Below are 13,192 nucleotides of genomic sequence, written 5' to 3' on the forward strand. Positions count from 1 at the left end.
GCGCCACTGTACTCCAGCCTGGGCATTGAGTGAGACTGTCTCAAAAAGCAAAAAAAACCCAGTTACTGAAATTATATCACACTGCCTTCCAAGATTCCTTCAGGAAAGACAAAATGTTAGAACTGCTGAGGAAGGCCACATGTGGTGGCTCACGCCTGTAATCCCAGCACTTTGGGAGGTTGAGGCGGGCGGATCACCTGAGGTCAGGAGTTCGAGACCAGCCTGGCCAACATGGTGAAACTCCATCTCTACTAAAAATACAACAATTAGCCGGGCGCAGTGGCACACGCCTGTAGTCCCAGCTACTGGGGATGCTGAGGCAGGAGAATCGCTTGAGCCTGGGAGGCGGAGGTTGCGGTGAGCTGAGATAGTGCCACTGCACCCCAGCCCGGGCAACAGAGACCAGTCTCAAAAAAAAACAAAAACAAAAACAAAAACAAAACAAAACAAAAAACAAACAAAAAACAACTGCGGAAGAAACGTAGCAAACAAGAAAAGGCGGATGGGAGGAGGGGCTCTTGGCTGTTCTTATTCTTGTCTTCATCTTCCCGTCAGGGAAAAGCAGCGGCCACACCCCCTGAAGTGCGTCTGCGAAGTGTGGCGGGCATCTCATTGGTGCCCTTTTCAACAGTGGACGGGTGCTGGCAGGAGCAGAGAGGACCGGGGACAAAGGGGTGAGGAGCCCACCTTTTTCTGCTTGTCCTCTTCCTCGAGCAGCCGCAGTCTCTTGCTCTCCATTTCCTTCTGCCGGATGCTCTCTTTCGTGAGGGGGTTGCAGTTGTTATGTCCAGGGAGCAAGCGGAAGTAGCGTTTCTTTTCGGGGTCGAAGTAAAACCCAGGTAGCTCTTCAGACAAAAAAATTAAATGCACAAATTTCAACCACTGTCAACTGACCACCTGAGTTGGGTGCCCAGCGGCCTGTCCCCGCCCCTCATGGCTGCCTGTCTTTGCTGAGAGCGGGGATGAGCTGCCTTGTCAGGGGACATCCTGGACTGTGCTCAGCGATGGGGGAGACGCTGTGCCTCAGGACCACCGTTCCCGACACACCCAGCTCTGTCCCCGAGCGTTTCAATTTGCTCCTGGAATTCCTTCAAAGCCAAGAACAGGTCTCAGCCTTCCCTGTGCACAGGGGCCAGGAGTCCCACCCAGCAGGTGGCCTTACCTGGCACAGAGGAGGCCGCAGCTGTGCCAGACGAGGTCGACGGAGACTCGTCATCATGGTTACCAGAATCTTGAGCGGGCCGTGCTGCCCGGGAGTTGGACCTGTTGACACACAGCTGTGTTCACTTGCAGCCTGGGGCTTGAGCTCCAGTCATCCTGACTCCGGGTCCATTCGGGCAGTTCAGCAGCCTTCACCTCTGATCTCTGACTGTTCTGATTGCTTGAGAAGCACTGATCCCCTCTTGCAAATCCAACAAAATAAGGGCAAGGTTTTGGTTTTTCGTTCTTTTTTCTTTCTTTAAAAGAGGATAGATGTTACAGTGATTCCCTCTTCTTGCCTCCTCACTTAAGTATTTTGTGAGGTCTTTTGGAATTTTCCAGATAAAAACGAAAAATAGAAATCTCTGCCAATAAGAATTTTACCAGTTGGGCTCATTTGTCAGCACAACTGCAGTGACAAGGCCAGGTGAATTTCATTATTTATTGAATTCCGTAGCACAAAGAGTTTAAATTTTACTTGACTACCGAATCTTATAGATAGAGAAACTGGGCTTTGGGGGACAGAGGTATTTAGCTCAGTAACACTGGGATAGAGCCATGGCTCAAACACTTGATGTGTAAATGCACAAGTAGCTTCTGTGGCAATTATAGGCTGAAGGATGTAGTAGAGGTGTGTGCCTCCACACTGGCTAATTTTTGTATTTTTAGTAGAGACAGGGTTTCGCCATGTTGGCCAGACTGGTCTCGAACTCCTGACCTCAAGTGATCTGACTGCCTCAGTCTCCTAAAGTGCTGGGATTACAGGCATGAGCCACCATGCCCAGCCTAGCCAACTTTATTTTTAAAATACATTTAATGTAGCCTTGGTCTGGCATGGTGGTTCAAGTCGTAATTCTAGCACTTTGGGAGGCTGAGGCAGGAGGATCACTGGAGCTCAGGATTTGACATCAGCCTGAGCAGTGAGACCTTGTCTTTTTTTTTTTTTTTTGAGATGGAGTCTTGTTCTGTTGCCCAGGCTGGAGTGCAGTGGGACAGTCTCAGCTCACTGCAACCTCCACCTCCTAGGTTCATGCGATTCTCCTGCCTTAGCCTCCCGCATAGCTGGGACTACAGGCATGTGCCACCAAGTCTGGCTTTTTCTATTTTTAGTAGAGGTGGGGTTTCACAGCGTTAGGATGGTCTTGATTTCCCGACCTCGTGATCCACCTGCTCGGCCTCCCAAAGTTCTGGGATTACAGGCGTGAGCCACCGCGCCCGGCAAGACCTCATGTCTTAAGTAAATACATAAATTTAACAAAGCCTAGTGTACAGTGTTTTTAAAGTCTACACTGGTATACAGTAATGTCCTCAGCCTTCATGCTCACTCATCACTCACTCACTGACTTCCAGTCCTACAAGCTCCTTTCACAGGAAGGGTCATATATAGGTATATCATTTTTAAAAATCTTATATACCCTATTTTTACTGTATCTTTTCTATGTTGAGATACACAAATGCCATTGTGTCCTGACTGCCTCTAGTATTCCGTACAGTCACATGCTGTAGAGGTTTGCAGCCCAGAAGCAATCGGCTATACCATATGGCCTAGGTGTGTAGCAGCTGTACCATGTAGGTTTGTGTTAAGTATGTGCTATGACGTTTGTATGACAAAACTGCCTAATAACATATTTCTCAGAATGCACCCCCTGTCGTTAAGCGAAGCATGAGTGTATATCCTTGTCCAAGACCTAGGCTGAATTAATAAAATTAGGTTTCTAAAAAGGTATTTTCATAAAAAGTCTATAGAATGGAGAAACGGTTTTCCGGTTGTATCATATAACATTGACCTCTAGCCTTATGGCTGATGCTCTGGCCAGAAGTCATGGTCACCTAGGAAAGAACAGAGGGTGGTCCTCTCTCCTCACCACTCAGTGTGGTGGGCTGACCCACCACAGCGACCCGCCCTGGGAGCACGTCAGGAATGCAGGCTCTCCTCAGGACCCCCTTAGACCCACAGAATCAGCATCTACATTCGGATGAGCCCCCAGCGAGCTCCAGGTCTGGGAGCATGTGACATGCCACAGGTACAATGCCAGAAGCTCACTGGGCAAAAGTGGCTCCCCAGAGCGGCACACTTGCCTGTCGTCAGGATCACGGAGTCTGAACCAAGGGTTCTGCTGGTGGCTTCTTCTCCCACGTCTTCTCCTACTCTGCCAGCTACTTTTATTCATTTCAGTTCCTAAAACAGAAACACAAAAATGACATATATCTCTGTATGTGGGCGCGGGCTTTTCTGTTTGCTTCTTGACAGCTGCTTCATGCTCAGCACCAGCAAGAGGCTGGCCCACCCTGGGTTACCGTCAGATTTGCTGCACCAAGCCTTACCCGGAAAGGGATGCCTCCAGCACTTTACCGACAACCTTCCCACTTTCTTCCTGTCACCTCTAGTAGACCACACAGTTCCCTGTCCCACAGAAACGCTACCAGGCATGAATCCCCCTAACTTCACTCCCTTCCACAAATATCTGCCTTTATTAGCTATCTCTTTCCTTGTCTTGAACAACAGGGGTCACTGCTCCTTTTCAAGGCAGACCCATCCCACCTGGCTGTTGCTGTCATTCCTTCCCAGGAACTGCAGACATCTGTTCCCACATATGTTAATGTCTCCTTCTAATCTCAGCTTAAAAACATGCCCAGATTTTTTCATTTGTATATGTTCCATTTCTAAACCAAAAAGAATGGGAATCTTCTGAAAGAATGGTCTACATTCACGAATCCATTGTCTTCATCTCCCAATATTCCTCAACCCACTGCAGTCAAGCTTCCTCCCTCCTCAGCTTTCTGCTAACATGCTCTTGCTCATGATCACCTACTTGCCAAAATGAGCGGTCTCTTTTTAGCCCTTATTCCTGCAACATGTGGCACCAGGAAGCTACATTCTTCCTTTGGCTTCTGTAATATCTTTCTCTTGGTTTTCTTCTTGCTAAATCAATCCTTTGCTCATTTCTCCTGGGTCACACAGCCCCTGTGTGCGTTCCATTGTTCTGCCCTAGATCCTCTTCTTTTCATACTTAACACCATCTCCTCCACCAATGCAGCTCCAGCTCTAACCCTAGCACCCCTGCTGAGCTTCAACTTCCTATGCTGCTTCCTGTCTATTTCCACAGACCCAACAGGTTCAAAAGTGAGTTCATGATTTCTTCCTAACCCCCGATCTGCTCTTTTGCCTGTCTACATTTCTCTTCTCTGAAAATAACATCCCTGCCAGGTGCAGTGGCTCAAGCCTGTAATCCCAGCACTTTGGGAGGCCGAGGTGGGCGGATCACATGAGGTCGGGAGTTTGAGACCAGCCTGACCCACATGGAGAAACCATGTCTCTACTAAAAATACAAAATTAGCCGGGTGTGGTGGCGCATGCCTGTAATCCCAGCTACTTGGGAGATTGAGGCAGAATTGCCTGGACCTGGGAGGCGGAGGTTGCAGTGAGCTGAAACTGCATCACTGCATCACTGCACTCCAGCCTGGGCAACAAATGTGAAACTCTGTCTCAAAAAAAAAAGAAAATAATATCCCTGTTCTGGCAGCCCAAAAGTTTGTTTTGTTTTGTTTTTGAGACTCAGTCTCACTCTGTCGCCCAGGCTGGAGTACAATGGTACCATCTTGGCTCACTGCAACCTCCGCCTCCTGGGTTCAAGCGATTCTCCTGAGTCATCCTCCTGATTATCCTGACTCATTCTCCTGAGTAGCTGGGATTACAGGTATGTGCCACCATGCCGGCTAATTTTTGTATTTTTTTTTAGTAGAGATGGGGTTTCACCATGTTGGCCAGGCTGCTCAAGAACTCCTGGCCTCAAGTGACCCACCTGCCTTGGCCTCCCAAAGTGCTGGGATTACAGGCATGAGCCACCGTGCCCGGCACCAAAAGTTTTATCTTATTCATTGTCCTGAACAATGGCTCCTGAACACCATGTGTGGGTTTCCCTATGGATCAGTTATCTTATACTCCAGCTGAAGACTACAGTTGTATTTATTAATAGTTAAGTTATAAGCTGAAAGGCACAGGAAGGGAAGCATGTGTGGCCAGCGTTAAGACTGGTAGGAAAATGGCTGTGTGTGGTAGTTCCTACCTGTAATCCCAGCACTTTGGGAGGCTGAAATGGGAGGATCGCTTGAGTCCAGAGTTTGAGACCAGCCTGGGCAACATAGTGAGACCCCATCTCAAAAAAAGAGAAAACGACTGATAGGAAAAATAAGCCCTACTGACATAAAGCTTATTATTATTATTATCAACTCTATAAAAAGGTCAAAATTTCTTGGTGCACATTCTGTATATGAAATGATTCTGGCTGGGCGCAGTGGCTCACGCCTGTAATCCAAGCACTTTGGAGGCCAAGGCGGGCGGATCACCTGAGGTCGGGAGTTCAACACCAGCCTGACCAACATGGTGAAACCCTGTCTTAAAAAAAAAAAAAGTATTAAAAAAAAAAATGATTCTAATTTGTTTTAATTATGTAACAATGCATGAATACAGCAAGGAGCACATGAACTGGTGAGTCAAAGACTTCAGATCACTCACAGGAGGCAGGACTATGTCCCACTCACACCATTATTCTCAACAGGGGGCTGTACAATTAGCAGGATGCAGCTGATGATAAAATCACTGATGAGTGCTGATCTGGGCCAGGGAGAACACGTGTTCACTCCTAACTCATATAGCACAGGTACAGCCACTGCAATCCAGTAAGGGAGTCTGCCAACATCAAGTGGTATTGCTAGCAAGGTCATGCAAAAAGCATTTTAAAGGTCGGGCATGGTGGGTCACACCTGTAATCCCAGCACTTTGGGAGGCCAAGGCGGGTGGATCAGGAGGTTAAGAGATTGAGACCATCCTGGCCAACATGGTGAAACCCCGTTTCTACTAAAAATACAAAAATTAGCTGGGCGTGGTGGTGGATGCCTGTAATCACTGCTACTTGGGAGGCTAAGGCAGGAGAATCACTTGAACTCTGGAGGGAGAGGTTGCAGTGAGCCCAGATCGTGCCACTGCACGCTAGTCTGGGCGACAGAGCGAGATTCCATCTCAAAAAAAAAAAAAAAAAAAAAAAAAAAAGTCACACTAATAGAAGCCTTCCAAATACAGAAAAAGTTTAAAGACTAGGACAAAGACAGTCTCCTTCTAGTACTTTTAAGAAGGCTGTTCAGGGGTTGGGAGTGTGTCTTCCCCAAATACAAATGCAGCTGATTCTCTATGGCTGCTTTACGGTCCACGCTTGCATTCATCACTCTGCCTGACTCTGTGTTTCTGCTCCCATCTCATACTGAAGGTGAGGTGAATTCTATAAGGCAAACATCCTACCTTGTTATTTTTTCTGTTCCTAGCGTCTATGACCTAGTTGATGCTTAGTAAATTTTTGCTGAACTGAAGCAAAGCAAAAGAAAACCTGTGGCTAGTTTAAATCCCAGGCAGCTTCTTTCTTTCTGGCTTATTTCCATTTACTATTCCGCACACAATTACAGAGCACCCACTCCATGTCAGGCACTGGGGAGTGGACAAAGATAATAAGCTGTGCTCCCTGGCCTCGAGGCACTGATTATTTAATATGGGAGACAGAGGCACAGATCAACTCCTGCAGTGCGGATAAGCGTTAAGACCCAGGTCTCTCCAGGTGTGGTGGGAGAGAAGGGAGTGACTCCTCCACATGCATGGGCCGGCGGTCGGAGAGAGAGCTAAGTGCAGTCTGAAGAATGAAAATGCCGGGCAAGGCAGTGGAGTGGGGGGCCTGCAGGCCATTTGGTATGGCCAGAGTCTGAAGCTCAACAAATGGAGGGATGAGCCTGCAGAGGCTGGCAGGGCACAGTCATGAGGACTCTGGGTGTGCGGGGAGTGACATGATTAGATCTGCTAAGAAGGGTGCCTGAAAGGTGCCTTGTGTGGAAGAAGGTGACAGTGAGAACGGCAATGGCGAGATGCAGGTGAGATGAACCCACTTACATATTATAGACATGGTACTTGGGAGAGCAGAATCTGGATTTAGATGTAGGCGGCAAATTTCATGGGAGAGTTGGAGAGAGGGTAAGTGAATAACTGGTAGAGTCATGAGCAGGGAGACTAATAATAAAGGAAGAACACGTTGGGGAGAGGAGACAGTAAGTCTGATTTTGAACACATCAGTTTCAAGATGCAGGCAATTGGAAAATAAAGGTCTGAGAATACAGAGAGAAACCGAGCCCTAAAGAGACAGATTTGAAAGCAATCAGGATATGGTGACATGGACTGGGACAAATGGTACCCAGGAGTAATGGTATACAGTGAGAATTCAATTCAAAATTAGAGCCAATTTTATCCAATGATAATGTAAAACCCAGTACGCATCATAGTTTGTAGATCAGTGCTTCTTAACAGGACTGTTTTGCCCACCAGGGAACATTTGGCAACGTCTGGAGACATTTTTATCTGTCACAGCTTGGGAGGCAGAGGGGTAGACTGCTACTAGCACCTAGTGGGTAAAAGCCAGGGATGCTGCTAACCATCCTACAATGCACACGGCAGCTCCCATACATTCTTTAATAAGAATTACCCAGAGCTGGACGCAGTGGCTTACACCTGTAATCCCAGCTGCTCGGGAAGCTGAGGCAGGGGGACTGCTTGAGCCTAGGAGTTCAAGACCAGCCTGAGCAACATAGCAAGATCCTGTCTCAAACAAACATTAAAAAAAGAAAGAAAGAAAAAAGAAAGAATTATTCAGCTGTGTGTAGTGGCTCACACCTGCAGTCCCAGATGGGAGGATGGCTTGGGTCCAGAGTTTGAGACCAGCATGGGCAACATAGCAAGACTCCATCTCAAGAACAGTAACAAGAGAGTTACCTGGTCCAAAATAGTGCTAACGTTGAGAAACACTGTTCTATGTAGGAAGTGCTCAAAAACAATTTGCTTGTAACATGCTGCATTTAGCACCTTTGGAGCTGCTCTATGAGGCACAGATAATAAGATCAGGTGTGTTGCAGAAGGTTAGGTTTGGCTTTGTCTTTCAGAGACTCTTTTAAGCACCTCAAGGCATAAAGAATTATAATTTTTCTTCTTCTTCTTTTTTTTTTTTTTTTTTGAGACGGAGGTTCGCTCTTGTTGCCCAGGCTGGAGTGCAATGGCGCGATCTCGGCTCACCGCAACCTCCGCCTCCTGGGTTCAGGCAATTCTCCTGCCTCAGCCTCCTGAGCAGCTGGGATTACAGGCACGCACCACCATGCCCAGCTAATTTTTTGCATTTTTAGTAGAGACGGGGTTTCACCGTGCTGACCAGGATGGTCTCGATCTCTTGACCTCGTGATCCACCCGCCTCGGCCTCCCAAGTGCTGGGATTACAGGCTTGAGCCACCGCGCCCGGCCTCTTCTTTTTTTTTTAAGGTAGATACGGGGTTTCTCGATGTTGGCCAGGCTGGTCTCAAATTCCTGACTTCAGGTGATCCACCCACCTCAGCCTCCCAAAGTGCTGGGATTACAGGCGTGAGCCACCCCGCCTGGCCAAGAATTATACTTTCCAAGAGACTACTATTCTGCAAAGACGATGTTAATTTCAAACAATAAATAAACGCAATTTGGTTTTTTGGAAAATGATTGGACAATATTTATCAAGTAACTTATAAATGTACATGCTTCCTTCTGGGAACAGATCCCACGAAAAGAATTCCAAGATATTTACTGCATTTTCCCAAATCATTTTATAAGGTCCGTATTACCCTGTTACCAAAATCAGACAAAGATATAGAAAGAAAATTACAGGTGAAGGCCGGGTGCAGTGGCTGATGCCTGTAAGGCCAGCACTTTGGGAGGCCGAGGTGGGCAGATTGCTTGAGGTCAGGAGTTCAAGACTAGCCTGGCCAACACAGAGTGAAACCTCATCTCTACTAAAATACAAAAAATGAGCTAGGTGTGGTGGTGCACACCTGTAGTCCTAGCTACTTGGGAAGCTGAGGCAGGAGAATAGCTTGAACCTGGGAGGCAGAGGTTGCAGTGAGCTGAGATCATGCCACTGCACTCCAGCCTGGGCGAAAGAGCCAGATTCCTTCTCTCAAAAAAAAAAAAAAAAAGAAAAGAAAAGAAAAGAAAAATATAGGTCAATATGTGTTATGAATATAGAGATGCAAAAACCCTCAACAAAATGCAGGCAAGCCAAATTCAGGAGCATATAAAAAGGATTACATAACATAACCAAGTGGGATTTATCTCTGAAATATAAAGTTGGTTCAACATATGAAAAATCAACAAATGTAATATACCATATTAATAGGTGGGGAAAACCTCACATGATTTTCTCAAATGATACACAGAAAAAGCACTGGACAAAACGCAACATCCTTTCATGACAAAAAAAATACTCAACAATCTAGAAACAGAAGGGGTAGTTTCCTCAACCTGATAAAAGGCCATCTACAAAATACCCACACCTAACATCATATTTACTGGCTAAAGACAAAGTTTTCCCTCTATGGCAAGAACAAGACAAAGATGTTGGTCCTCACTACTTCTATTCCAACATTGTAGTGGAAGTTTTAGACAGGCAACTACGCAAGACAAAGAAATAAAAGGCAAACAAACGTGATCTTATACACAGAAAATCCTAAAGAATCCACCAAAAAGCTATTAGACCTAATAAATGAGTTCAGCAAGGTTGCAGGACACAGGCTCAGCATAGAAAAACCAGTTGTATTTTTATACACTAGCAATGAACAGCCTGAATATTAAAGAAAAATTACATTTACAATGGCTTCAAAAAGAATAACTCCTCTGGTTCTGCTCAGGCTGTTACAAAAAAAGAGAAAAAGTACTTAGGAATATATATATATATATATATATATATTTTTTTTTTTCTTTTTTTGAGACAGAGTCTTGCTCTGTCACCCAGGCTGGAGTGCAGTGGCATGATCTTGGCTCACTGCAACCTCCACTTCCCCAGTTCAAGCAATTCTCCTGTCTCAGCCTCCTGAGTAGTTAGGACTACAGGCACCCCCACTAGGTCTGGCTAATTTTTGTATTTTTAGCAGAGATGGGGTTTCACCATATTGGTCAGTCTGGTCTCAAACTCCTGACCTCAGGTGATCCACCCGCCTTGGCCTCCCAAAGTGCTGGGATTACAGGCATGAGCCACTGCACCTGGTCAACTTAGGAATATATTTAACAAAATAAATGTATGGTGTGTACACAGAAAACTATAAAACACTGTTGAAAGAAATTACAGATTTAATACAATCCCTGTCAAGATTTCAACTGCCATTTTTTGGAGCAATGGATAAACAGATCCTAAATTCATATTATGCAAGGGAGCCAGAATATTCAAAACAATCTTGAAAAAGAACAAAGTTGGGAGGACTCACGCCTCTCAATTTCAAAATTCCTGACAAAGCTACAGTAATCAAGACACTGTGTTACTAGCATATGGATAGAAATATAGATCAATGGAGTAGAACTGAGACCAGAAATAAATCCATATACCTATTTATGGTCGATTGGTTTTCATCAAGGTGCCAAGACCATCCAATGGAAGAAAGAAGAGTCTTTTCAACTGCTGGGACATTTGAATATCAAACTGCAAAAGAATGAATTGGATGCCTACTTTATACCACATGGAACAAAAACAAAGAAAAATAGATCTAGATCTAAAATTATAAAACTCTTTGAAGGAAACAAAGTATAAATTATCATGATATTGATTAGGCAATGATTTCTCAAATATGACAACAAAAGCGCACACACAGAATGCATATGTGCATACATACAAATTGGGCTTCATCAAAATAAAAAACTTCCATGCATCAAAAAACACTATTTAGGGCCGGACACGGTGTCGCGCCTGTAATCTCAGCACTTTGAGAAGCTGATGCAGGCAGATCACTTGAGGACAGGAGTTCGAGACCAGCCTGGCCAACATGGAGAAACTGTCTCTACTAAGAAGACAAAATTAGCTGGGGGTGGTGGCCGGCGCCTGTGGTCCCAGCTATTCGGGAGGCTGAGGCAGGAGAATCACTTGAACCTGGGAGGTGGAGCCTGCAGTGAGCCAAGATCGTGCCACTGCATTCCAGCCTGAGGGTGACAAGAGCAAAACGTCATTTAAAAAAAAAAAAAAAAAAGTTACACAAATAGCCAATTGGCACATGAAAAGATACTCAACATCATTAGTCCTTAGGTAGATGCAAATCAAAGCCACAGGGGGATATCACTTTAATTTTATTTACTTATTCCCTCCTACCCCCCATTTGGTGGAGTGCAGTGGGGCAATCTCTGTTCATGGCAATCTCCATCTCCCGGGTTCAAAGAGTCCTCCTGCCTCAACCTCGGGGTAGCCGGGACTACAGGCACGCAGCACCACACCTGGCTAATTTTAAAAATGTTCTTCTAGAGACGGGGTCTCGCTTTATTGTCCAGGTTGGTCTCGAATTTCTGGCCTCCAGCGATCCTCCCACCTTGGCGCAGTGTTGGGATGACAGGCGTCAGCCATTACGCGGGCGGCAGCCATTCTGAGGTTTAACACAGAGAGATAGTATGCGCCCAGCGTCTGTGTATGTATTGTACAGAATATGTGGACCACCCTCTATAAAGGTCCGTGCACGAGGTTGGCTTTCTCTCGCAGCCTAGCAGTTTTCCACACAAAAGCGGCACTCATTTTTGCAGTCTCCAAAATGCTGTCGGGATTGGGAGCCCGCAGCTTCCGGAATTACAGGCTCTTTCCCCGCCCCCAGTGCCCCATTCCAAGCCTGGCCTCAACAGGCCCAAAGCGCACGCCCAGAGAAGGCTGGGGGTGGGAGGGGCGCGCTACACCCAGTAGGGGGCAGCCCCGGGCTTCCACGCCGTCAGTGCTTGCGGGCTTGCGGGTGCGTGCGGGTCGCCTGTGCTTCGCCACCGGCCAGCCCGGGAGCCGAGCGTGGAGGCTGGCTTTGTCTTCCCCCGGGAGGTAGGCCCGACAGCACAGGGGTACAGTCCAGCCTCAGCATGCCAAAGCTCAATGGGGAAGAGGATCCACCTCCCAACTGGGCTCTCCGGTTTGGGGGTCTCAGAGCTGTTCTGGTTTCCAGGCTGAGCCTTACCATCTTGTTTAGCACATGGTTAGGGGCCCTGGACTGGAGCCCAATAACCGGGGGCTCAAAGACTCTGGGGAGTCCTGGGGCCACGGGGTTGCTTCTTGGGCGGATGATAATGTTCCAGAATTAGCCAGCGGTGATGGTTGCACAATCTTGCCAATAATAATAATACAAAACCCACAGGATTGAACACATTTTAAAAGCTGAATTTTAGATACGTGAACTATGTATATCAAAAAAGAGCGCTTACTACATCATGCTGTAATAGTTAGAAAGAGAAATATCCTAGATAGCCAATTCTCTAAGAGTCTGGCTCATACCTGTAATCCCAGCACTTTGGGAGGCCGAGGCGGGCGGATCACGAGGTCAAGAAATCGAAACCATCCTGGCCAACATGGTGAAACCCCAACTCTACTAAAAATACAAAAATTAGCTGGGCCTGGTGATGCGCGCACCTGTAGCCCCAGCTACTCGGGAGGTTGAGGCAGGAAAATCGCTTGAGCCCGGGAGGCGGAGTGAGCCGAGATCACACCACTGCACTCAAGCCTGGCGACAGAGCAACTCTGTCTCAAAAAAAGAAAAAAGTCTGTAGACTAGCGAGCTGTAGAGTGCAAAATGTTAATGCCACTGGTTTGTAAAGCTGAATACAAAGTGGCTTCTACAGACCGGGTGGTGGCTCTCACCTCTAATCCCAGCACTTTGGGAGACCGAGGTGGGAGGATAGCTTGACCCCGTGAGTTTGAGACCAGCCTGGGCAACACAGTGAGACCCTTGTCTCTACAAATAATTTTAAAAATTAGCTGGGTGTGATGGAGCGTGCCTGTATTCCCAGCAGTCCCAGCTACTCGGGAGGCAGAGGTGGGAGGATCACTTAAAGCCAGAAGATCCGCCGGGCGCGGTGGCTCAAGCCTGTAATCCCAGCACTGTGGGAGGCCGAGGCGGGTGGATCACGAGGTCAAGAGATCGAGACCATCCTGGTCAA

The 13,192-nt window shown here is 46.8% G+C and overlaps 1 protein-coding gene across 5 annotated transcripts in view; it reads right to left on the minus strand.

The window, feature by feature from the left end:
• Positions 1–13,192, minus strand: part of DCAF4 (DDB1 and CUL4 associated factor 4) — a 47,385-nt gene that overhangs the window by 32,721 nt on the left and 1,472 nt on the right. For 4 of the 5 annotated variants that reach the window (XM_032245695.1, XM_032245694.1, XM_032245696.1 and 1 more), the window contains exons 2-4: positions 3,280–3,379; positions 1,163–1,263; positions 688–845 (exon numbers count right to left, since the gene is read on the minus strand). In XM_032245695.1, the coding sequence (XP_032101586.1) occupies positions 688–845; positions 1,163–1,263; positions 3,280–3,371 (351 nt within the window). In that variant the 5' untranslated portion in view covers positions 3,372–3,379. Of the gene's footprint in view, positions 1–687; positions 846–1,162; positions 1,264–3,279; positions 3,380–10,627; positions 10,722–13,192 lie in introns of all 5 variants that reach the window. The other variant, XM_032245693.1, reaches the window with a different exon arrangement.

The sequence above is a fragment of the Sapajus apella genome, unplaced genomic scaffold, assembly GCF_009761245.1.
Source record: "Sapajus apella isolate SASKATOON/1434 unplaced genomic scaffold, GSC_monkey_1.0 scaffold59, whole genome shotgun sequence".
Lineage (NCBI taxonomy): Eukaryota > Metazoa > Chordata > Mammalia > Primates > Cebidae > Sapajus > Sapajus apella.